The sequence below is a fragment of the Nicotiana tabacum genome, chromosome 3 (genome assembly GCF_000715075.1).
Source record: "Nicotiana tabacum cultivar K326 chromosome 3, ASM71507v2, whole genome shotgun sequence".
NCBI classification, from domain to species: Eukaryota; Viridiplantae; Streptophyta; class Magnoliopsida; order Solanales; family Solanaceae; genus Nicotiana; species Nicotiana tabacum.
The window spans coordinates 33,102,557-33,125,371 of record NC_134082.1 but is presented as its reverse complement, the minus strand read 5'-3'; the positions used below and the strand labels follow the sequence as shown (position 1 = coordinate 33,125,371).

At 35.8% G+C, this 22,815-nt stretch overlaps 1 protein-coding gene and 1 long non-coding RNA gene across 6 annotated transcripts; both read left to right on the top strand.

The window, feature by feature from the left end:
- Positions 1-1,638: 1,638 nt before the first annotated feature.
- On the top strand, positions 1,639-12,608 carry LOC107783035 (uncharacterized). Its single transcript, XR_001647378.2, has 2 exons — positions 1,639-2,150; positions 12,294-12,608. It is a non-coding gene; the product is annotated as an uncharacterized LOC107783035 (long non-coding RNA).
- Positions 12,609-14,393: 1,785 nt separating this feature from the next.
- Positions 14,394-20,900, top strand: LOC107783033 (protein root UVB sensitive 2, chloroplastic). Of its 5 annotated transcripts, none has more exons than XM_075249346.1 (11): positions 14,394-14,542; positions 14,697-14,813; positions 16,366-16,454; positions 16,750-16,834; positions 17,051-17,110; positions 17,222-17,315; positions 17,463-17,560; positions 18,239-18,418; positions 19,576-19,698; positions 19,776-20,205; positions 20,771-20,900. In XM_075249346.1, the coding sequence occupies exons 1-10, from the start codon at positions 14,531-14,533 to the stop codon at positions 20,199-20,201; spliced, it is 1,284 nt and encodes a 427-aa protein (XP_075105447.1). In that variant the 5' UTR covers positions 14,394-14,530; the 3' UTR covers positions 20,202-20,205; positions 20,771-20,900. The 5 variants fall into 5 exon arrangements, with proteins under 5 accessions (XP_075105447.1, XP_075105446.1, XP_075105444.1 ...); XM_075249345.1 differs by having other exon boundaries at positions 19,528-19,698; XM_075249343.1 differs by having other exon boundaries at positions 17,222-17,560.
- The last annotated feature ends 1,915 nt before the right edge of the window (positions 20,901-22,815 follow it).

The following is a 22,815-nucleotide window of genomic DNA, read 5'->3' as shown; positions in this document are numbered from 1 at the left end:
CAGTTTTTCAGTAGTCCCAGCTGCCAAAACTTCCAGAACTACACCGACCTGATTCCTTTATAGCCAAAGGATATGCAGGCAACCTACGAAGCAAGTTTCGGTCAAGATTTTTTAAAATGTTTCCAAATGGAGTTTCAAACGGGCAAAAATTGCTCGTAATTGCTCACTTTATCATTGCCCAAAAACTTTTCATGTTTCTGAGCAAAGAAGGGCAGTTGTGAGCACCTAATTTTTTTCCTACATGAAAATAACTCCTAAAAATAGGCCAAAAATAATTTTAATTGATTTTTAGAAGTTTTTCTTTGTTTAGTTGCATTTCATGCATTTTGTAATATTTTAAAATCATAGAAAAATCATAAAAATTTTCACATTTTAATTCCATGCCATCTTAGGTTCAATTTGCATGTAAGAATTAATTTTATTACGAAAAATCACAAAAATGGTCATTTTTACATACTTAGATTTAGTCTTTAGAAAGTAGTGTTTTTATTTAGTTTTAAGTTAATAGTTGTTTTAATAGATAAATAATTTTAAGTTTTACAAATTAGATTGATTTAGGATTAATTTAGGATTTTTATTAGATTTTAAAATCAAAGAAAGAAAATGGGAAAAAAGATTTTGACTTAGGGTGTGTTTGGTATGAAGGAAAACATTTTTCAGAAAATATTTTCCAATTTTCCCATGTTTGGTTTGCTTAAATATTTTGGAAAACATTTTCCTTATTAATTCATTTTCCTTCAATTGGAGGAAAATGTTTTCCTTATCAAGAGAAGGGAAAACATTTTCCAAAGCTCCTTCTCAACCTTCCGCACCCTCACCAACCACCCCACCCCCTCTCCAAAAAAAGGTTTTTTTTTTTCAAATTTCAGTTTTTCCATTACCACCCCCCCTACTACCCCTCCATTTTACCCCTTCCAGCAAAAAAATTTCGGTTACCTTAATTATTTTTTTTATTTCAAATTTCTGTTTTTTCATTTTTCTACACCACCCACCCCAACTCCCCCCTCCCCCGCGCTCAAAAAATTTTTTACTTTTTTTTAATTTAAATTTCGGTTTTTTTTTCGTTTTACTCCACCCCCGCCCCCACACCCCCTTGCCCCCCCCCGAAAAAAAATTTTAAATATATTTTTCAGTTTTAATTTTATTATTTATCGGTTTAAAGGCTACAAATTTTAGAAGTTCCAAAATTATGAGTTCGGAGGTTTATGTGTTTAGAAGTTTACGGGTTTATAAATTATAAAGTTTACGGGTTCGAAAGTTTATGAGATTCGTGGGTCCGGAAGGTTGTTGGTTTGAAAGTTTATGGCTTTATGTTTATTATATCTAAATTATTTATAAATACTCTTGAGAAGTCATTTTCCTTAATTTGCGTACCAAACATCGGAAAATGAATAAGATTACTACTAATTTTTCAAGAAAACATTTTCTTGGAAAATATTTTTCACGGAAAATATTTCCGTTATACCAAACACACCCTTAGTCTTAGTGTATTGGGCCAAAGTTAATTAGCCCAAATTCATGACCCAAATCCCTTCAAGTCCATTTCCTCCCAATACCAGCCCATTTCACGACTTGGCCCAATTGTTTTTTTCCCTTTTATTTAAACACCTAAGACCTAAAACTATAGACCCTAGAGACCTAAGAACGAGAGGCTCCACTTCTCTAAAAAAGCAGCAGCAAACGGCGTACTTTCCCTCTTTCCAAAACCGAACACCCCCTAATTCGTTTTCCTCATTCTCAGCAGAAGAAAATGAACCAGCTTCTCTAACACATTCCTCTCTGAAGAAACAGACCCCTCCCCTTTTGTCTCTCTATGAAAGCGGCTGAAATCTCCTCCTAAAATGAAGCCGCTGCTGACATCTTCTTCTCAAGCCCCCACTAGAGCCTGACAGATCTAGAACAAAAATCCAGATCTGAGATTTTAGAAAGAGCTAAAAAACACAAAATAAAGATAGAAATAAGAGGAGATTTCAAGATTGTTGTCGACTTCGTTCCGTTGCTATATTCAACTTCTGTGCCTTAGCTTCATAATTTCCGAAAATCTGAAGCGATTGAATCGTTGTCCGTTGCTACTCTGATGTCCCTACTTTGTTGGCTCGCATGTTCTGCTTTCTATTTAGCAATTCTGAAATTTTCACATTGTTCTTGAGGTATGGATTCTAATTTCAAGCACTGTAATTATCCCTTAGATGATATAATGGAATATAAATTGCAGTAATTGTTTGAATATGTCTGCTTTGAATATGGTCCCTAAATTTGCTTTCGAGTATGTCTGCTTTGATTTTGTCTAAGTTGGACTGTAACTTGGATTTCGAGAAAATGATACCATATTTAGACTTGTAACTCTTATCGCATCTCAGATGCATTTATGCTAAATCTTGTAGGCTTACAAGTTACAGTGTCCATGAAGTTAATAACATTCACTTAGTTTGCTTATGACAATTATGCCTCATGCTTATTGCCTAATAGGCAAAATTGCATGTTTGGTGCCTCATTTTATGGATCCTACGTTCTTTGTCTTACTTTTATGAGTTGTGCATATAATATCTTAAATTTAACATTTACGAGCAAATACGAGACCTCATCATGACAATGTTAACTTTTGGATGGGAAAAGTCATATGTCTGCACATGACCCTTGTTAACTATAAGGGCTCAAAACTCCTTTTCACTTATTTGCTTGTGTTCTCTATAAATCTCGTCAGGTCACTCTAATATACATACAAATCATCTTAATACAGTATGAACATCACTTATTTGATTTTAGAAACATTTCGGATGAATATTGAGATTTTTTTTTAATGTAAAATGAATTCTATCTCAATTAGTTGAAAAGTTCTCTAATTTTAATTGAATATTATGTACCCAAGAAGTCAACAAATCACATTCTTGGAAATCTTTTAAAAATGAATCGAGGTGTGTCATTCATATTTGAATCACCTAATCTGTGGTCCTCACATTAATTTTATAACATAGGTATTAAAATCTTGAACATTCGTAGCTTGCTTTAGGTGCGACTTAGTCTATTATGGTGATTATGTATACGTTCGCGTAACATAATTACGAATTTCATTCTAAAAATAAATCGAGGGATGCGTTCGCACAACTTTGACTAAAACTTTCTTAATAATTAATAAAGTGTGATTAATTGTGGATATGTATGTGTGACATAATTTTTGACGCACCAATGGAAATGAGTATACGTATGCGTAACTCAATTCTTTCATTACTAACAAATCAAGTGATTAAAAGCGGTGGAAAGATAAATGCACATAGGTCCTAAAAATAAGTAATTAGACAACTTAAGCCAAGTATAAATTTCTAAGCGACCATGCTAGAACCACAGAGCCCGGGAATGCCTAACACCTTCTTCCAGGTTAACAGAATTCCTTATCTAGAATTTCGGGTTCGCGGACTTTTAAATAAAGTCAAAAATTTCCTCGATTTGGGATTTAAAAATAAACTGGTGACTTGAGACACCAAAAAATAAATTATTCCAAGTGGCGACTCTGAAAAAATAAATAAATAATCTCATTTCGATTAATGTCACTTTAATTGAAAAAACTCCCCTATACTCCCCTTCGGGTGGTAAAAAAAGGAGGTGTGACACACGCCACAACGGGTTGATATTGGATTGGATTACACACCGCAATGGTTATATTGATTATTGTCTTTTATTCGATTACCGATTGGGTAAAGATCCACCCCTCCGGAGTGTGATATTCATAGTGAGTGTAGGCACATGGTTATATATGTGTTTTGGTAAGGGGAATTTGTGCTAGGCACCCATACAATGCTGAACATAATTGTGAGTTTGATGGGAATGGGCACTTGTTCCAGGCATCATAAGCGTATTGAGTGTGAGAAACCTAATGGCTTCATTGTGTGTTATTGACTTGACATGTATATGTTACGCCCCGCAATATTACGTCAATATTACATCCCGCAGTATTATATTACGACAATGTTATGCTCTACAGTAATATGTTACGATGGTGTTACCCTCTGAAGTAATATATTACGATTGATGTTACGCCCTACAGTATTTTACGTTAAATTTGTCATAAGGTAATTGACATCAGTCCAAGGAAAAGATTATTTGGGGATTATAAGGATTATGCCATTTTACAAGTGATTAGTAAATTCATGAAGGTGAAACGGGGAGCAAGTCTAAGAAAATGAATTTTATCAAAGTTTGGCATTTTGGGAAAAAATACGGGTCGAGTTAAAATACTCGGTATTTATGGACTAGTACCATACAAGGTACTACATGACCATGATAGTAAGGTATACAAGGTATGTTAAAAGAGAGTAGTATTTAATTAAGTTGAGATAATTTTTAAATTATGTGGGTAATAGATTAATTACCGGGTAACAAAATATTATCCGGTTAACTAATAAGTGGATAAAAAAATTAATAAAATAACCCACCCCTACTCCCCATGTGACAGTGCGCCATCATTCAACATATGACTCTTGGTCATATGTATGTAACGTGCAAATCCCTCCATAACTCATTAGAATGAGTCATTTTAGGGAAAGACTTGATCAAACTTTAAGGCTTGATTCCTTTTGGATAAAAGAAGGAAAAGCCCATTCTGATCCTTAATTTTAATTCAAAATGGCACTTTGTCTTTAAGAAGACAAATGTTCAAGAACAAGAATCAGAAGCCATTGTCCAAATTTAAGAAAAATAAAGCCAATTTTGTTCCACAAGTTTGAAAGCGCAGAAGCTTAAATCTGATTTTTGGATTCTAAGTTCAATCCATGAAGGTTTCCAAATGGGATAATTATACAGAGTTGTTCCTAATCCAGGTATGTTAAGGCTATCCCTTCTTTCTTTTGGCGTGATCCATACGATACGAACGAAATGTGCAAATGCACAAATTCCATGAACGACTCTATTCATAGAAGTATTAGAGATATCTATGTTCTTGAATTTATGTTCATAGGTCTCAGAAAAATACAAAAGTTGAAAAGAGTTTACTTTAAGATATTACTCAAAGGCAAATGGTCTTATGAAGCTCTGAAAGATTTTATTAACGTACTTTTCATGCATTGACCCATGACCAGATGGCGTTATATACGTGTATATATGTAAATATATGTATATGGGATATGGGAAAAGGCATTATATACACACTACCACCTGATCAGTTGGTATATGATGATGATGATGTTGCCTATAGTGGCTGAAATATGATTCAAATAGCGTTATATACGCATATATATGTATGTATATATATGTATATGGGATATGGGAAAGGTTATGGCGTTATATATGCACCACCACCTGATCAGCTGGTATACGATGATGATTTTTCCCACAGTGGCCGATATGATATGATGGGATACCCTTAGAGGCTGATGATGATATGAAACATGTACCTATGTACGATATGACATTCATACACATATGCATGACGCTAAAAGTAATTTATGATTTATAAAGTTATCTAGACTTACAGGTTGAGTCATGTACTCTATATTTCTTCCATGTCTCTTATGTACTTATTTATGTGTCTTACATACTTGGTACATTATTTGTACTAACATCCTTTTTGCCTAGGGACGCTGCGTTTCATGCCCATAGGTCCCGATAGACAGGTCGAGAGCCCTCCAAGTAGGCTATAAGCTCAGCAGAAGTGTTGGTGCGCTCCATTTACTTCGGAGTTGCTCGTTTGGTTAGTATGATTTAGACGTGTATTGTTTGGTATGGCGGGACTCTATCCTAACCTTTATCACATTGTACTTTTAGAGGCTTGTAAACATATGTCGTGTATATAAAAGATCGTACGGCATGGTCGGCCTATGTTTTGAGATTATAAAGGATCATGTTAGCCTATTAGGCCCGTATGTCATGTGTATATAATGATGTAATAAGAAAGATACGTTACGTTGGTACTCGGTTGAGTAAGGTACCGGGTGCCCATCACGACCCATCGGTTTGGGTCATGACAAAAGTGATATCAGAGCAGTTCTGTCCTAGGGAGTCTACAAGCCATGTCTAGTAGAGTCTTGTTTATGGGTGTGTCATGCACCACACTTATAAGCAGGAGGTTACCGGGCATTTAAGACTGTCACTCTTTCTTCTTACTCTAGATTGTGTGGTAGAGCTCACTTATAAGAATTCAAGTCCCGAGCTTTTATTTTAATTCGTAATAAGATGATGCCTACGTTCAGAAAGATGATCTATAAGAGATATAGTTGTGGAAGTGTTGAATTAGAGGAACTAGACTTTGTATCATGCTTATGATAAGTAAATATGAGGTCTTCAGTAGATCATGTGCGTACTGAAAGGTGTAAGCCTCTTGATTAGGAGCCTTAAGGCAAGAATGCATATCCACCTTTATGGTGAAAGACAATGAGAGATTAAGAAGATAAATACAAGTTACAACAAGCAAAAGAAGCAAGATGAAGAAGGGTACGAGGTGCCCAGTTAATGAAGGCTAACATCGTTTATAATTGAGGCAGAGGAACATAAGCTTTTTTAGTTATATTCAACAGTAACAGAGGTATGTACAATTGGCCGTACCCATCTCAGTTATGCCCTATGGGTGCTAACAGGTATAGTTTAAGAAAAGGACGGAACATCAGGACCTAGCTGGGGTTAGAGTAAACCAAAATGGTGAATGGATTGTTTGTGTTAGTTGACATTTCCGAAGGACATTGCAAGTGTGCTAGTAGATCTCCTCGTGAGACACCTAGATGGTGCACCCTAAAATATTAAAGCTAGATATGAGCACTGAAAGCCTTGAAGGAATAAATATTTCTTTAGTGTGGCTCCTGCCCCCAGTAAAGAAAGAATTTCAGGCAATTGAAAGAGCCAGTGAATGGGGAAAAGGGGAGCTAAAAGCGAAAGAATGTCGTATTGAAGTTTTCACAAGAAAAGGGATATGCAGAAATATTAGCAGAGTGATGAGAAGAGAGATAGGGAAGCATTATGAATAAGGTGTGATACATGGATGAAAATGGTAGAGTGTTACAGAACCTATAGTCAAATGAAGGAAGAGACGAAAGGTGATGGGCCTCAAGACAACGAAAGAGTATAGGCCATAAGGTTATATCCTCATTTCGAGAAATAAGTTCGTGACTCCAACGCAACTACCAGAGGGGAGAGTCAATCCCTAGAGTAATAGAAATCAGTATGGACTGGTAAACAATATAAACTAAATATGAATTAGGGACTGAATGATTGGAAAGTACTCGGCATCATGGGAATTTCATATTTCGTTCCGACGGTAATAGAATGGACCACAGATGAAGATTCACGATGAATTTAGAGAATAATCATTCAGGGAGACGCTTCCCTAGAGCAAGCAATGTGAGCAAAGTTAAGCTTAAGAGATTGTATGTGTCAGTTACGCTAAGTGTCACCCTTGCGAGTAAGGGAATTTGTCATCCTTGGTACAGAAGAATTCCCACAAGGCGAGTAAGGATCATTGATGTTGAGAAATGACGCCAAAGATGAAGAGGTAAAACATCTATAGGTAGATCTCTGTGGCTTCAGCTTTTAGTACACCTCCAAAGGGGGGAATATGGAGTAATGTGGCATTAAGTCAGAATTAAGTGGTTCTAGTGACTATGGAATGGTAAAGGAAGAATGCGATAAATGATGAGGAATGAGATGACACTTATCCAAATCTTACAGATACGCTACGATTCAAGAATATTGTGCAAGCACGACACCAAGGAGAGGAAGTAAAGGTTCCTACCCGAGCTGTTATTAATAAATAAGGAGCCAGTGCGAGACGTAAATTAAAACAAAGTAAATAACCCAAGAAAGATTACGAGGAATATTGATATGAGAATGGTCCAACGAGTAATTATTAATTGGTCAGGAAGATCTCAGTTATGGCTAAACAGGAGGTTACAGACGAGTCATTAGATCGTGTAAGATAAATATAGTAGAACCCAACATGGAGAATTCAGCCTCGAAGAATATCATTATAATACTTGAGATATATTCAAACAAGAGTCGGTGTAGTTAAAGGTACCGTATGAGTGTTACGGGGATAAAAGAAAGTGTCACTGGGAAGGCAGTCAAAATATCAGTTTGGAAGCAACCGTACAAGCACAAGGACATGGAAGTAAGTAACTATAGATGATTATAGGCAAGTAAGGACATAAAAAAGGTCCGTAATAAGCTCACAGCTTTACGAGAGTCAAGGGTTCTTCCTAAGTACTACAACGAAAGACTAGTCGAGGAGATAAGAAAGAAGTCTTCAACCTAAGCATAACGACCTAAAGAGGAAATGGTCGTGTAACAACAATCTCGCAACAACATTGTAAGCATTCTAAAGGAAAGTGGCACCTACCGTGGCTAATGAACGGGAAGTAAGAGTTAAAAGTAATATTCGAGATTATATGAGTTGTATAAAAACTCTAGCAAGTATAGGCACTAAGATAAGTTAAGTATAGATGCAACGAGGGGGCAGAAAGATCAGGAAAAGTAATAGCTTACGTTGAAAGAAAGGTAAGATGGAACAAAAGAATTATTTGATCAATGATCCAGAGTTAGTACGTTATGGACACACTCAAGATTTTGGAACATTATATTTGTTGGCAATCATACAACCATAGAAGACTCTGGTATAAGTTTAAAAAAAAAAGAATTGAGCCCAGGGCATAGACAAATGATTGAATTGTTAGAAGATTATATCATGGATATTCCATAACGCCCATAAAGGCTAAGGTAATAACTTATACCATGAGCCACAAATCGGAAGGTAGCTTAAGCCTACATAAAGGCTGATCGGAAAGAAGAGGAAGCTAAAGAATCACATCACCTAAGTAAATCAAGAGTCTGATTATTGGACCTAGAAAAATTATAGAAGTTGTGCTTGAGAACATGACAGAATCACTCTTAATATCAGATGTTCAAACATAACAACCATAACAACCATAATCTATAATGGCTCTACAAGAAAGCCAGTTAGAAGAAGTATCAGCCTCATAAGAAGTCAGTACGAAGCTCCCATCGGATTGTGTATGTAGTAGAGGTGCGAGTATTATAATAGAGCTTCAAGTTATGGACGTGAATTACACCTAGGTGGAAGGGAGGTTAGGAAAGAGATAGAAGATACGATGTGAAATTTTAAAGTAAGTAAGGTAAAGGTGAACAACGTACGAGATACTCAAAGGCAGAAGATCGTGAATAATCCATACTTCGGATATAAGGCTATAAGCACGGGGATCCAATAACCAAGAGTGATAGTGGCATCGTCGACGACATGTCTTCTAGCCTATGGTTTCTAAATACTGAGAGATCTAGTTAAGAGAGTAAAGAAAAGTTGGAGACGATGTAATGTCTTGCTTGACGTTCCAGAATAACATAAGGAAATATATGGTGCAAGCAAGTCGAAGGAAAGTTTATATATGAATATGTATAGGTCGCAAGCTAAGGTATGGTAGAGCGACAAAGTTTTAAGGAAACATGAGTAAGGATGAGGAAAGACAAGTGAAAAGGTGATGAGAGTGGATAAGTCCTCAGGATTAAGTCCATGAAAACAAGAGAGATAATGGTTTCTCTAAGTTATTGAAAGTTCAGTATAGCCTGAATGAACTCAAAGGAATCTAAGATTAACAGCATTTAGAAAGAATGAAATGCTGACCTAGTAATAAAATAAAGGTATAATTGTGATAGATAAAGGATGACGTTTGGGCCTTCGTTTGAATAATGATTTGAAAAAAAAAAGAAAATAGAAGAAGAGAAGGAGAAAATATTTTGCTGGCAGCACGAAATTAGGATACCCCCATAAGGTGAATCACATTGAGACACTATGAAATGTGATTATGGAAATCACTTCAAATATTCCTCAATGCAACGTAAGCCCTATCGGTAATGTATTACGTAAGAAGTTTCAAGTCTTCAAGTAGAGGATTATAGATCAACATTGAGGTGAATCAACAATGGTCAAATACAAGTTACAAAGTATGACATGAGATTAGGCCATAATTCTTAAGACGAACGGTAATGAAGGAGCATTGAAGGACTGAGATTTATACCTAAAGGATAGGTAACAAAAGTAACTGGGAGCTTGGTAAGCATACCTCAGTAAAGACATATTGAAGTAAAAAAAATTATGGTATAATATAACCCATGTAAATGCAGTAAAGTCATATGAATGGATAACCAGATCTATAAAATAAGATATGGCCAAATTCGCAAGTTCTACAAAGTATTGAGCAAAGGACTTCGGTATACCTATAGAGGCCTAGAGAGGCATCCTATTAAGCCTTGTATATACAAAGTAAGGCCTACAGATTGACTAAAAGATAAAAGGAAAAAGGAAAGATGAATCGCATAAGTGCACCTACAAAGCCAGGGTCATACAGGCTGCATGACAGGAGGTAACAGAAGTTGCAAGATTAGGAAGATTTCGACCACAGGTCATGATATGAGCAAAAAGACTAAAGGGGGGAAATACCCTAGAATTTAGATTTATTGACAAAGCAACTGCTTAAATGGCAAGAAGAGTATTAAGGTATTCACAAGAGCTATAAGTTACGAAATTGATAAGAGCATCAGTCAACATTCGAGGACGAATGTTCCAAAGGGGGGGAATGATGTTACGCCCCGAATTATTACGTCAATATTACGTCCCGCGGTATTATATTACGACGATGTTATGCTCTGCAGTAATATATTACGATGGTGTTACCCTCTGCAGTAATATATTACGATTGATGTTACGCCCTGCAGTATTTTACGTTAAATTTGTCGTAAAGTAATTGACATCAGTCCAAGGAAAAGATTATTTGAAGATTATAAGGATTATGCTATTTCACAAGTAATTAGTAAATTCATGAAGGTGAAAGGGGGAGCAAGTCTAAGAAAATGAATTTTGTCAAAATTTGGCATTTTGGGATAAAATACGGCCCGAGCTCAAATACCCGGCATTTATGGACTAGTTCCATACAAGGTACTACATGGCCATGATAGTAAGATGTACAAGATATGTTAAAAGAGAGTAGTATTTAATTAAGTTGAGATAATTTTTAAATTATGCGGGTAATAGATTAATTACCGGGTAATAAAACATTATCCGCTTAACTAATAAGTGGATAAAAAAATTAATAAAACAACTCACCCCTACTCCCCACGTGGCAATGTGCCATCATTTAACATATGACTAGTCATATGTATGTAACGTGTAAATCCCTCCATAACTCATTAGAATGAGTCACTTTAGAGAAATACTTGATCAAACTTTAAGGCTTGATTCCTTTTTGACAAAAGAAGAAAAAGCCCATTATGATCCTTAATTTTAATTCAAAATGGCACTTTGTCTTTAAGAAGACAAATGTTCAAGAACAAGAACCAGAAGCCACCGTCCAAATTTCAGAAAAATCAAGCCAATTTCGTTCCACAAGTTTGAAAGCGCAGAAGCTTAAATCCAATTTTTGGATTCTAAGTTCAATTCATGAAGGTTTCCAAATGGGATAAGTATACAGAGTTGTTCCTAATCCAGGTATGTTAAGGCTATCCATTCTTTCTTTTGGCATGATCCATATGATACGAACGAAACGTGCAAATGCACAAATTCCATGAACGACTCTATTCATAGAAGTATTATAGATATCTATGTTCTTGAATTTCCGTGTGTCATAATATTTTATCATCTGTTCATAGGTCTCAGAAAAATACGAAAGTTGAAAAGAGTTTACGTTATGATATTACTCAAAGGTGAAATGGTCTTATGAAGCTCCGAAAGATTTTATTAACGTACTTTTCATGCATTGCATTCATGTGCATTGACCCATGACCAGAGGCGTTATATACGCGTATATATATAAATATATGTATATGGGATATGGGAAAAGATTACGGCGTTATATACACACCACCACCTGATCAGCTGGTATATGATGATGATGTTGCCCACAGTGGCTGAAATATGATTCAAACAGCATTATATACGTGTATATATGTATGTATATATATGTATATGGGATATGGGAAAGGTTATGGCATTATATACGCACCACCACCTGATCAGCTGGTATACGATGATTATTTTGCCCAAAGTGGCCGATATAATATGATGGGATGCCCTCAAAGGCTGATGATGTTATGAAACATGTACCTATGTACTACATGACATTCATATGCATATACATGACGCTAAAAGTAATATGTGATTTACAAAGTTATCCAGACTTACAGGTTGAGTCATGTACTCTATATTTCTTCTATGTCTCTTATGTACTTATTTGTATGCCTTACATACTCGGTACATTATTCGTACTGACATCCCTTTTTCCTGGGGACGCTGCGTTTCATGCCCGCAGGTCCTGATAGACAGGTCGAGAGCCCTCCAAGCAGGCTATCAGCTCAGCGGAAGATGTTGGTACGCTCCATTTACTTCGGAGTTGCTCGTTTGGTTAGTATGATTTAGACGTGTATTGTTTGGTATGGCGAGACTCTGTCTTGACCTTTATGATATTTATGTACTCTTAGAGGCTTGTAGACATATGTCGTGTATATAAAAGATTGTACGGTCTGGTCGGCCTATGTTTTGAGATTATAAAGGATCATGTTGGCCTATTAGGCCCGTATGTCATGTGTATATAATGATGTAATAAGAAAGATACGTTACATTGGTACTCGATTGAGTAAGGTACCGGGTGCCCATCACGGCCCATCGATTTGGGTCGTGACAGTATGTTTGACATGTAAGCATAACGATGTACTTTCTTCATGCTAGATGGTAAATGAATTGTCTTACTTGTTGCTGAAAGTTTATAAAATCATAGTTTTTTTTGATAAACTCATATTTTATTGATTTCAGTTATAATATTGGGGTTTTGATTGTTACCCTTGGAAAGCATGATTAATTTTTCGTATTTGTGAACGAGTAGAACATTTGTGAACGAGTAAAATAGGATATCTCTTGAGTTGTTTTCTTTTGCTACCATCATTTATCATGTGTTGTTGATTATTGGTATTGGACACTAACCTTCTTTCGAGCTCGTCACTGCTTTCAGCCTGAGGCTAGGTTTATTGCTTATTAAATATATGGAGTTGGTTGTACTCATACTACACTCTGCATTTTATGTGCATATCCAGGTACTTCTGAACATGGTAATTGTTAGAGTGTACACGGTTCCAGCCTATGGATACTATGAGGTGGCTACTATGTCGTTCACAAACCTTGAAGTTCTCTTTTGTTTATTTTTTTATCACTGTTCTATCATCCATACAATTTATGTATTGAGCATTGATTTTGTCTTTTGAGATTCTGTAGCGCTCATGTACTCGTTGACACCTAGTCATTGGGATGGTCATAATTGTGTTATTGTTGCTATTTTTAGATATTTTATGATTATTCCGGTGTTGAGATTATTAAGTTCTGTTAATTGAGTTTATTGTCATTGTGAAATTGTTGGCTTGCCTAGCAAGCGGTATTAGGCAGTGTCACGACTTCGGTGGGAGTTTGGGCCGTGATAGTTTTATAAAAATAATTCAAAAAATTATCAAACAGTATCGTATAAATTTATATATGAAAATATATTACATGTTAAGTTTAAAATCACAAGGCATTAAATTATTTTCCTTTGTGGGGAATATAAAAATTGTTACAAGACAACATGTAATTAATACCTAAATTCTCAACTCCCAAAACTATTTTGCTACTTCTATTAGAACTAAATTAAGTCTAGCATCTTGAGTAGCAATGCACCAGGTATTCCAGTTATCCTGAGTAGCAAGACACAAGATATTGTATATCTTTTAGATTTCTCTTGTTGGATACTTAATCTTTTAATAACTCTATTTTTAAGTTCCAACTTTATTAATATCTTTTTACTTGTGTAATTTATATTGCTCTTGTTTTTGCTTAATTTGTTTATGTTGTCATAAAATAGGGAGACAATCTAGATTTATTTTGGAAATCTTTTATTTTTTCTTGATTCTTCACCCTTAAAATAGTAAAAGCTAGAAAATTTTGCTCAAAGTCCTATAAAAATCTTATTACGTTCTAACTTTTAGTAGCAACTCTATATGATATTCTTAAGAATCGTACGTTGTAAAAGAAATCAAGGTAATTGGGATGGTTTTACAAAGGTCTAATTCTTGTTTAAAATAAAATAATCAAAAAATTAATATGATATAAATTTTATACTTCCTCCGATCACTTTTAATTGATATATATACTAAAAATAGATATAACCTTTTACTTGGCACTTTATATATATTAAGACAACAATTTTTTTTTTGTTTTATCCATAGTATTTATTACTTATTTTAAATTATTTTTTCAAATTAAATAAAATATATATTAATTAATATGAGTAATATGATAAATTATACACTTTATTTATCAAGAAAGTTTTCTAAAAAGTGAAAAGGCACCGAGTAAAAGTGAGTGGAGGGACTAAAATAATAGTCCCCATACCTAGAGACAGACACTACAATAGTCCCCATACCTTGCCTCTCCCGCGTCTGGTAGTTTGGCCTATCCCCAACTTCCCGGCGGAACTCTCCCTCTCTCTCTCTCTCTTTCTTTTCATAATACCGTTTGTTGCAAATGAAAATACTGGTAACTCTCTCGCTTATCCTTGTTTTTATTGTTTTATTTAGTATTTTTTCTATTCCATTTCTTTGCAGTTAGTTACTTCAAAACTTGGGACATTTTCTTTTTATTAGTCTCCCTTTCATTTTAAAATTTTTGGGTGAAATTTCTGCTGGAGAAGATAAAGATGCAAAGAAAAGAAGCAGATGAGCTGCCGCCTCAGGTGCCAATTTCTTGGGTCGAAATCTCCAGTTCGGTTTCTCGCCAATACCAATTTGAACCTGATGGTAAGCTGTCGGTAAGTTCTCTTTTCTTTTGCCATAGAATTCCCCACTTTTTTACGTTTTATTGCTCGTTATAGTAACCAATGTACCAGTAAAACGAAGAAAAAAAGATTGACCTAGTCAGGTAATTGCACTACGTAACGCCATTAGTGATATTTCAATAAATGTCCATTTCAAACTTTGGCTGCACAAGGAATTGGGTTAATGGGATTGGGTGCGGGGCTGTGCGGAAAGGTTTGGAAATTGAACATATTCTTCTTTAATAGGTACCCAGTAAATTAAACTACCGGTTAGTTAAAAGACAACTGCACTCTCATAACTATTATCTGAACAAGCTCCTAAACCTTAAGTAATATTAATTTAACTTGAATCTCCCATTTACCCTTTGTTAGGGGCGGACGCACATGGGTAGAAGCCTTCGTCGGAAAAAAATTAAATGTTTATAGTAATATTTTGCAAAAATGAAGCAATATATAATAACGACACCATTTCCTTTGGCAAAAAGTACTTCTTTGTCCACTGGTCAAGCTAGTATTTGGGCTTGTAAAGGTAGTATGTTCGAGACTGGACCTAGACATTCTATTTTTTGAACATTTTGAGCGAGCTTTTTTGTTTAAAATGTTACAGGAGAACCAAATCTACACCTCCCTTTGCAATAATATTCAACTAAACCATTGGACCAAGGCTTTCAACTTGCGGGAAAATGATATTAAATAATACTCCCTCCGTTCCAGTTTATGTGAATCTGTTTGACTAGGTACGGAGGTTAAGAAAAAATGAAGATTTTTGGAATTTTTGGTCATAAACAAGTCAAAAAGGGGCCGAGAGTATTTGTGTGGTTATAAAAGCTTCTCATTAAGGGTAGAATTATAAATTTAAGGTAAATTGTTGCCAAATTTAGAAAGGGGTCATTCTTTTTGGAACGGACCAAAAAGTAAATAGGTTTACATAAACTGGAACACAGAGAGTACTTATTTATTTATTCTATTTATATGAATACGACACCGCTTACAAAAAGTTCTGCGTACGTCCTTGCCCTTTTGGACAAGCTTCCATAGCTACATAAATGTTATGACATATTTAAAATCATAAGTTTTAAAACTTTTATTGCCACACAAATGTATGGCAAATTTAAGACAACAAGTTTCAAAAATCATCCTCTCTTTGTTAAACTTCATGCCCAGTCAAACTACGCCATATAAATTGAAATAGAGAGTAATACTTTTGAGTGGTTATAAACATCTTGAGCATGTTAATGGGTATTTATTACATCCCAGTGATAGGTATTCTATACTGGTTGTTTTTCCTTGCTGCCTGAATGTTCCACTGGACATAGTATGTACATTTTCCTTGTCATCTCCATTTATCAGAAGTTTATTGCTCCTGAAATAGAGACTTGCCACTCTGTACTACATCTTCCTTGTCCTGTTAATATATCAAAAAAGTACTTCACTTGCATCTCAATAGAGACTTACTACCATGCACTAAGTTTTCCTTATCATGTTAATTAGTCAAAAGACTTTACTTGCCTTTCAAATAGACACTTACTTCAATGTCTCTTTACAGGTCAAGATGGTTGATGACTCAAGACCAGTTGCACAGAGAATGGTTGAATCCTTTCTGAATAAATTTTTTCCATCTGGTTATCCTTATAGGTATGGATTTCTTAGAAATCATTTCTCAACAGTTGTAGTTTCTCATAAGCTTCATGAATAAAGGACAGCCCAGTGCACTAAGCTCCCGCTATGCGTGAGGTCCGGGGAAGGGCCGGACCACAAAGGTCTATTGTACGCAGTCTTACCCTGCATTTATGCAAAAGGTTGTTTCCACGGCTTGAACCCGTGACCTCCTAGTCATATGGCAGCAACTTTACCAGTTACACCAAAGCTCCCTTTCGTATAAGCTTCATGAATATGTAATGTAAATAGCTGATCTTGATTGCTTCTGCAGTGTGAATGAGGGCTATCTGAGATACACACAATTTCGAGCACTGCAACACTTCACAAGTGCAGCATTATCTGTTTTGTCGACTCAGGTCTTCTTCTAACTATGAAAAATCTCAGACTGCTAAACTTTTTGCGGCTTAATAAAAAATTTTAAACTGTACTATCAAAAAAAAAAAAAAAAAAAGGCACTCAGAGACAAACACTATATTATATAGTGCTGGCTGAAATTGCCTTTTGCTCTTAATACCTAAATACATAATACATCTGTTAAAATGATGGTATTTTTAAGTATTTCTCCTTTGCAGTCACTGCTATTTGCTGCAGGCTTGCGTCCTACACCTGCTCAAGCAACTGCAGTTAGCTGGGTAAGTTTTTTATCTAGTTGGCAAGCTTAACACATGAGCTCCTTAATTATTTTGTCCATTTCCCTTTCCGTTTTTTTGGAGGTATGTTACGATTGTTTTGTTTATTTACAGATATTAAAGGATGGCATGCAGCATGTAGGAAAGCTCATATGTAGCAACTTGGGTGCACGGATGGATTCTGAGCCTAAACGTTGGAGAATTTTAGGTTTACATGATGTCCATGGAGCACTGTGCTATGCTGTGATTCTGCTTATTTCTTTAAAGGAGTTGTTACTGCACGAATTGATTCTATTACTTGCATTTCTCTGTCACATTATAAAGATTTTAATTATATTAGCTTTCTATGCTGCAGCTGATGTTCTGTATGACTTGGGGACTGGTTTAGAAGTTATGTCTCCTTTATGCCCACATCTGTTTCTTGAAGTAGCCGGCCTTGGCAATTTCGCAAAGGCAAGTTTCTATGCGTACTAATAAAGAGGTGCATTGATTGGACTATTCAGGGAGATCTATAAACTTATGAACGACATTGATCCGATGTAGATTGTATTATACATTTATTTCTTGTTACTCCGTCTATTCCTCTGGCAGACATGATTTCCCTTTTTTTTTTCCTCATTCGAAAGTTCTCCCCTATTATCCTGAATTGATAAATAGTATTCTTTTAACAGCATTTTTTTGTTTTGTTTCATAGAGCAGGAGCAAAAAATACTGCTCAATATATATAATACAAGAACAGATCTATCGAGAAGTTAATCTTATGTACACTATATACCACCTTTTTTTCGTTCATCGTTACACTTTATATATGAAGTATAATAGGATTGAAAATTTTGTATAGAGGAAACTGTAATTTCCAGAACTCTGAGAGAATGACACGACTTACTCTAACGTCGCAATTTCTTTTATGATAAAATCTCCCTTGAAAGAGTAATATTTCTCCTTTTCGAGTACTGTTCATTTACTTTATCTATCTATGAAAGAAATATTATTAGTCAAAGCTTAACTATGGTATATTTTGAAAATTGTAAATTATATAAGCTTCTGTTCTGTGATTTGTGAGATACTTGTTGCCAGCAATGTTAACGAACCCAATTTTTTTAAAGAGAAAAACTTCTTTGGAGTTGTCAGGGAATGGCAGTTGTTGCAGCTAGAGCAACAAGATTGCCGATATATTCTTCATTTGCCAAAGAAGGAAATCTTAGTGATCTGTTTGCTAAAGGCGAGGCTATTTCCACTCTTTTTAATGTTCTCGGGCTCGGAGCAGGAATTCACTTAGCATCTAATATTTGTTCATCAATGCAGGGAAAGGTACTGTTTTATTACCACTAAAGGTGTATTATCTACATTTCTTTTATTCTGCTTTGACCCCTTTTCTATCGGAAACAACCTATCTGTCTTTCTAGGGTAGGGGTAAGGCTGCGTACATCTCACTATCCCCAGACCCCACTTGTGGGAAAATACTGGGCTTCTTGTTGTTGTTGTTGCTTTGACCCTTTTATATGGCTTCCAAATCATGTTTAAACTAGGAGTATTAAACTTTGATGCGATTATAAAATCCACTATGCAGAATTGTTGGTTTGACATCACCGTGAACTGTTAACTATGCCATGTGTTACTTTGATGAATAGACACCTGGTGTTGTAACTCTGTACTTATAGGAGTAGTGCACTCATGGTATGGCTCCAGCTTACAGGAGCTGCAAGGTTTTCCCTGAATACTTTTTCTGGCGGTAGCATGAAGAGTTCACAATTTAAAGCTGTAAGATTCTTTAGATAGTCCATGAAGCATACTTTTTGTAAATGGTAAGACATACAACATATTTAAATGGTAATCTTTGAAACATACTTATACTGGTGTTTGTTATGTGTATATGGAGAGAGAGTATAGAGAAAAGGGAGTGCAAAAGTGTGAGAATTTTATCTTTAGAGCCTACTAATAATGCTTCTGAAAGTAGTAATCAAGTAAGAGTGATGGTAACATCAGTTATATTGGTTGTCATATTCTTTTTGTTGATGTCATCTTAGCGTTAGCTGAGTCTGAGCTTTGTACCTAAGTTAATGAAATCCCATGTATGCTTCTCTCTGTAGCTATCTAAATTTATTTTCCTTTGTTGTGCTTACAAACCTCAAGCTGGTAGAAGTACAAGAAGAATTTGTGTCCTAAGATGTCCAAAATCACATTGACTTGAAAAAGTTACTAGACATTCTCGGTATGTGTGCTTCTCAAACCTCGAATATGAGAAATGAAATTGTAGGAACTTTTGTTCCAGGGGTCCTTTGGCTTCTACTCCCTTCTGAGCTCAGTTTTTACCAGAGCATGGTAATACAATCATGTAGACTGTTTAGCCCAATTACGTGTAGAGAACGCAAGGAAGTGGCTTGTCATGTAAGGTTCACAGTGTTGAGTTGTTATTGCAGTTGATTAGAGGGTCCTTTCCGATTCTGAAAATATTGAATACCCTGCAGTTGGTTGTTGCGCCACTGCTGTCTATTATACACGTTTACAGTGTCTGTGAAGAAATGCGAGCTACTCCTGTCAACACATTAAATCCGCAGAGAACTGCAATGATTGTTGCCGAATTTGTGAAGGTACATATCTAAAGTTGCAAAGGTGAGACAGATCGAATACCATATCAATTAACTGAGTTCTCCATTATATTATCTAGACTGGAAAAATCTCAAGTCCTGCTGACCTAAGATATCAAGAAGATCTCGTATTTCCTGAAAGGCTGATAGAGGATGCTGGAAATGTAAAGGTGGGAAGGTCTCTGCATGAAGTAGTTAGCCCTTCAAAGCTGCGACAATTTAAAGAAACATTTCACGAGGAGAAGTTCCTTTTAAACCGTGGTAGTAGATGGACTGATATGATACTGGAGCACGATGCAACTGGTGAAGATGCACTGAGGGGTTGGATGGTTGCTGCTTATGCTTCAGATATGGAACGATTAGCTAGGGAACCAAGTACAAATATCTCACAAGAGGCTTATGAGAAGATGAATTCTGTGTTCTCCCCATTTTTAGCTGAGCTGCAGGCAAAAGGGTGGCATACTGATCGATTTCTTGATGGTACTGGAAGTCGTTTTGTGTTTTAGTTCTGTAAGTATCAAATTCTTGGTACTTTGTTATCCTCTTACATCGGTATAGTATATTGTCATGAAGACACAAGATTCACTGCATCATTTAGGAAGACTTTGGGGAAATGTGTCTTGTGAAAGCAATACAGAATCTCTTACTACTGGGACAAAATGTAAGCAATAGACTTTTTTTTTTTTTCCTTTCAAAACACGCACAATTTGTTTAAGGTGGCAATGTCCATGAAAAAATAGCATGGGTTTTCCTCTGATCACTATATCAAAGAGGCATTTGATAATTCCAATTTATTGGGAGTTCAATGGGCTATGTGTGGACCAAGTGTTCACTATTATGGTGTAGTTTTATCTATAGCCACTTTGCGAACTGTTTTTCTCAAGGATTTCCCCTTTTTAGTCTTCCTATACACTGGCAACTATTTTAAAAAGGTGCAGACCTGTGTTACCTTTTTCTTAAGTGTTAAAACCAATTGGATATCTGATGATATATTCAGTATTATTATCGCAAAATTTGCACATTGCATTTCGGCGCATGCATCAACGTGGGAACTGACGCTCTTTTTTGGTTGCAGCAAGTACATGTCCTGTGGGGATAGCTGAAAACGTAGACAGTGATGAATGGATGTATAAGAGGGGATGAAATAAATTTGAGACTTCCAAACGTTTTTTATTATATAAATAAAGGAAGTATTATATTAATACTAAGGAGGTTCTGTTATGAAATATTATATTACATAGTGGATGTCTATAACTCCTAAAGAAGTTACTCCCACTACTCTTTTCCATTAACCTCCCATTACATTGTACCATTATAGTTGTAATTCTCACACTTACATAATCTCCTCTGTGATCTTCCCTCATGATCTTAATAGTTAATACCATGTTCATGGCGTCCCTTTTATTACCTCAATATTATCCTATAAATAGAGGGTTTGGGCATCACATTGCACACACTTGAAAAACACTTGATGAAATAAGAAAGCTCTCTCTTCCTCTTTACATCTTTTGTTTTTCCTTGTTTCATATTGTTACTTTAAGCTTAGTTTCTTAACATGTTCTCAGCATGAAGCACTAACCAAGTAAGAAGATAACTTATTTGATGATAGATTTATGAATGGCCGACAACCTTCAATAAATTTGGTTGAGCCTATGGAAATCTGGGCATCTCGTATGCCATATCAATGTTATGTTTGCTTCTATTATAAAGGGAGTATCATTTTTCAATTGCCATGAATTCTCCAGTTAACTTACGTTAATATTTAAAACTTGGTCTAGTTTGTGTTACTTTACAATTTAGTTTCATTTATGCAGATGTATATATATTGAGTACCTCTGCTTTCGAGTAGCAAAGAAGAGTATATTTCGATGCCTTGATATCATCTTCTATATATACTTCTCTGACAGTTTGCGAGCCAAGATTATGGAATTGTTAACTATTGAGAAGGTTTTTAATTAATCTTAAAAATAACAACAACAACAACAACAACGACCCAGTATAATCCCATAAGTGGGGTCTGGGGAGGATAATATGTACGCAGACCTTACCCCTACCCCGAAGGGTAGAGAGGCTGTTTCCAGGAGACCCTCGGCTCAAAAAAAAAAAAAAACAACAGGAGCCGATATATTAGTACCATAAAAATGCATAATACAATAACAGCAATATAAGAGATATGAAATACAGAATACGAAATACGAAATAAATGGCTGGTATAGTAAAAACTAGCAGGTAAAGCCCTGCATCAATAGACGACCAATGACATTCTTAGTCTAACTCCTAACTAGCTAGTCTCACTCTATTGTGCTGTAGAAATATTCGCAACTTTCCCCTAACCTACAACCTTAATGCTCGACCTCCATAATTCCCTGTCAAGGGCCATGTCCTCAGTAATCCTAAGTCGCGCCATGTCCTGTCTGATCACCTCTCCCCAATACTTCTTAGGTCGCCCTCTACCTCTCCGCGTGCCCACTACAGCCAGTCGCTCACACCTCCTCACCTGTGCATCAGTGCTCCTCCTCTGAATGTGCCCGAACCATCTGAGTCTTACTTCCCGCATCTTGTCCTCCATGGGGGCCATGCCCACCTTCTCTCGAATATCTTCATTCATAATCTTATCCATCCTTGTATAAATTTATTTTGTGGTCAAAATAAATTTTGTATGACTAAGATAGTTCTATTCCCTATATATTTGATCATGTGGTTGTTCGTTTAGCGCACATCCTTATTTCCGTAATACTGTCAATTTCAGGGACAAAATTTAAACACAAACCCAAAAGAGTCCCTTTTGTGTCATTCTCCCCCTAAACAGTACCTAAATTTAATCAACGGAAAAGGCCTAAAGTACCTATCGATGTCATCCGTTAAAAGTTTGTTATTTTCATGCCACTACCGTTATACATTTGGCTCATCTATGCCATTACTTGACTAACGGCTAAAAAAAAATTAAAAGTATTTATAAGACCCACATTTGGTCCGACTTAACCCATGCCCTAAATAATTTTAACTTTAGTTAGGCCTATCTACCCAAACCCAACCCGGTTAAAACATACCCAAATCATTAACCCAAACCTAATTTCAACCCAAATCTCTTTAATCAAAGAAGGTTAATTTCAAGTTCAA

Bases quoted from the DNA above. Each gene is read 5' to 3' on its own strand.
- LOC107783033 (XM_075249342.1), top strand. The intron at 17,111-17,221 runs GTAAGTTTTTTA...GTTTATTTACAG, and splicing joins AAGCAACTGCAGTTAGCTGG to ATATTAAAGGATGGCATGCA. The intron at 17,561-18,238 runs GCAAGTTTCTAT...TGGAGTTGTCAG, and splicing joins GCCTTGGCAATTTCGCAAAG to GGAATGGCAGTTGTTGCAGC.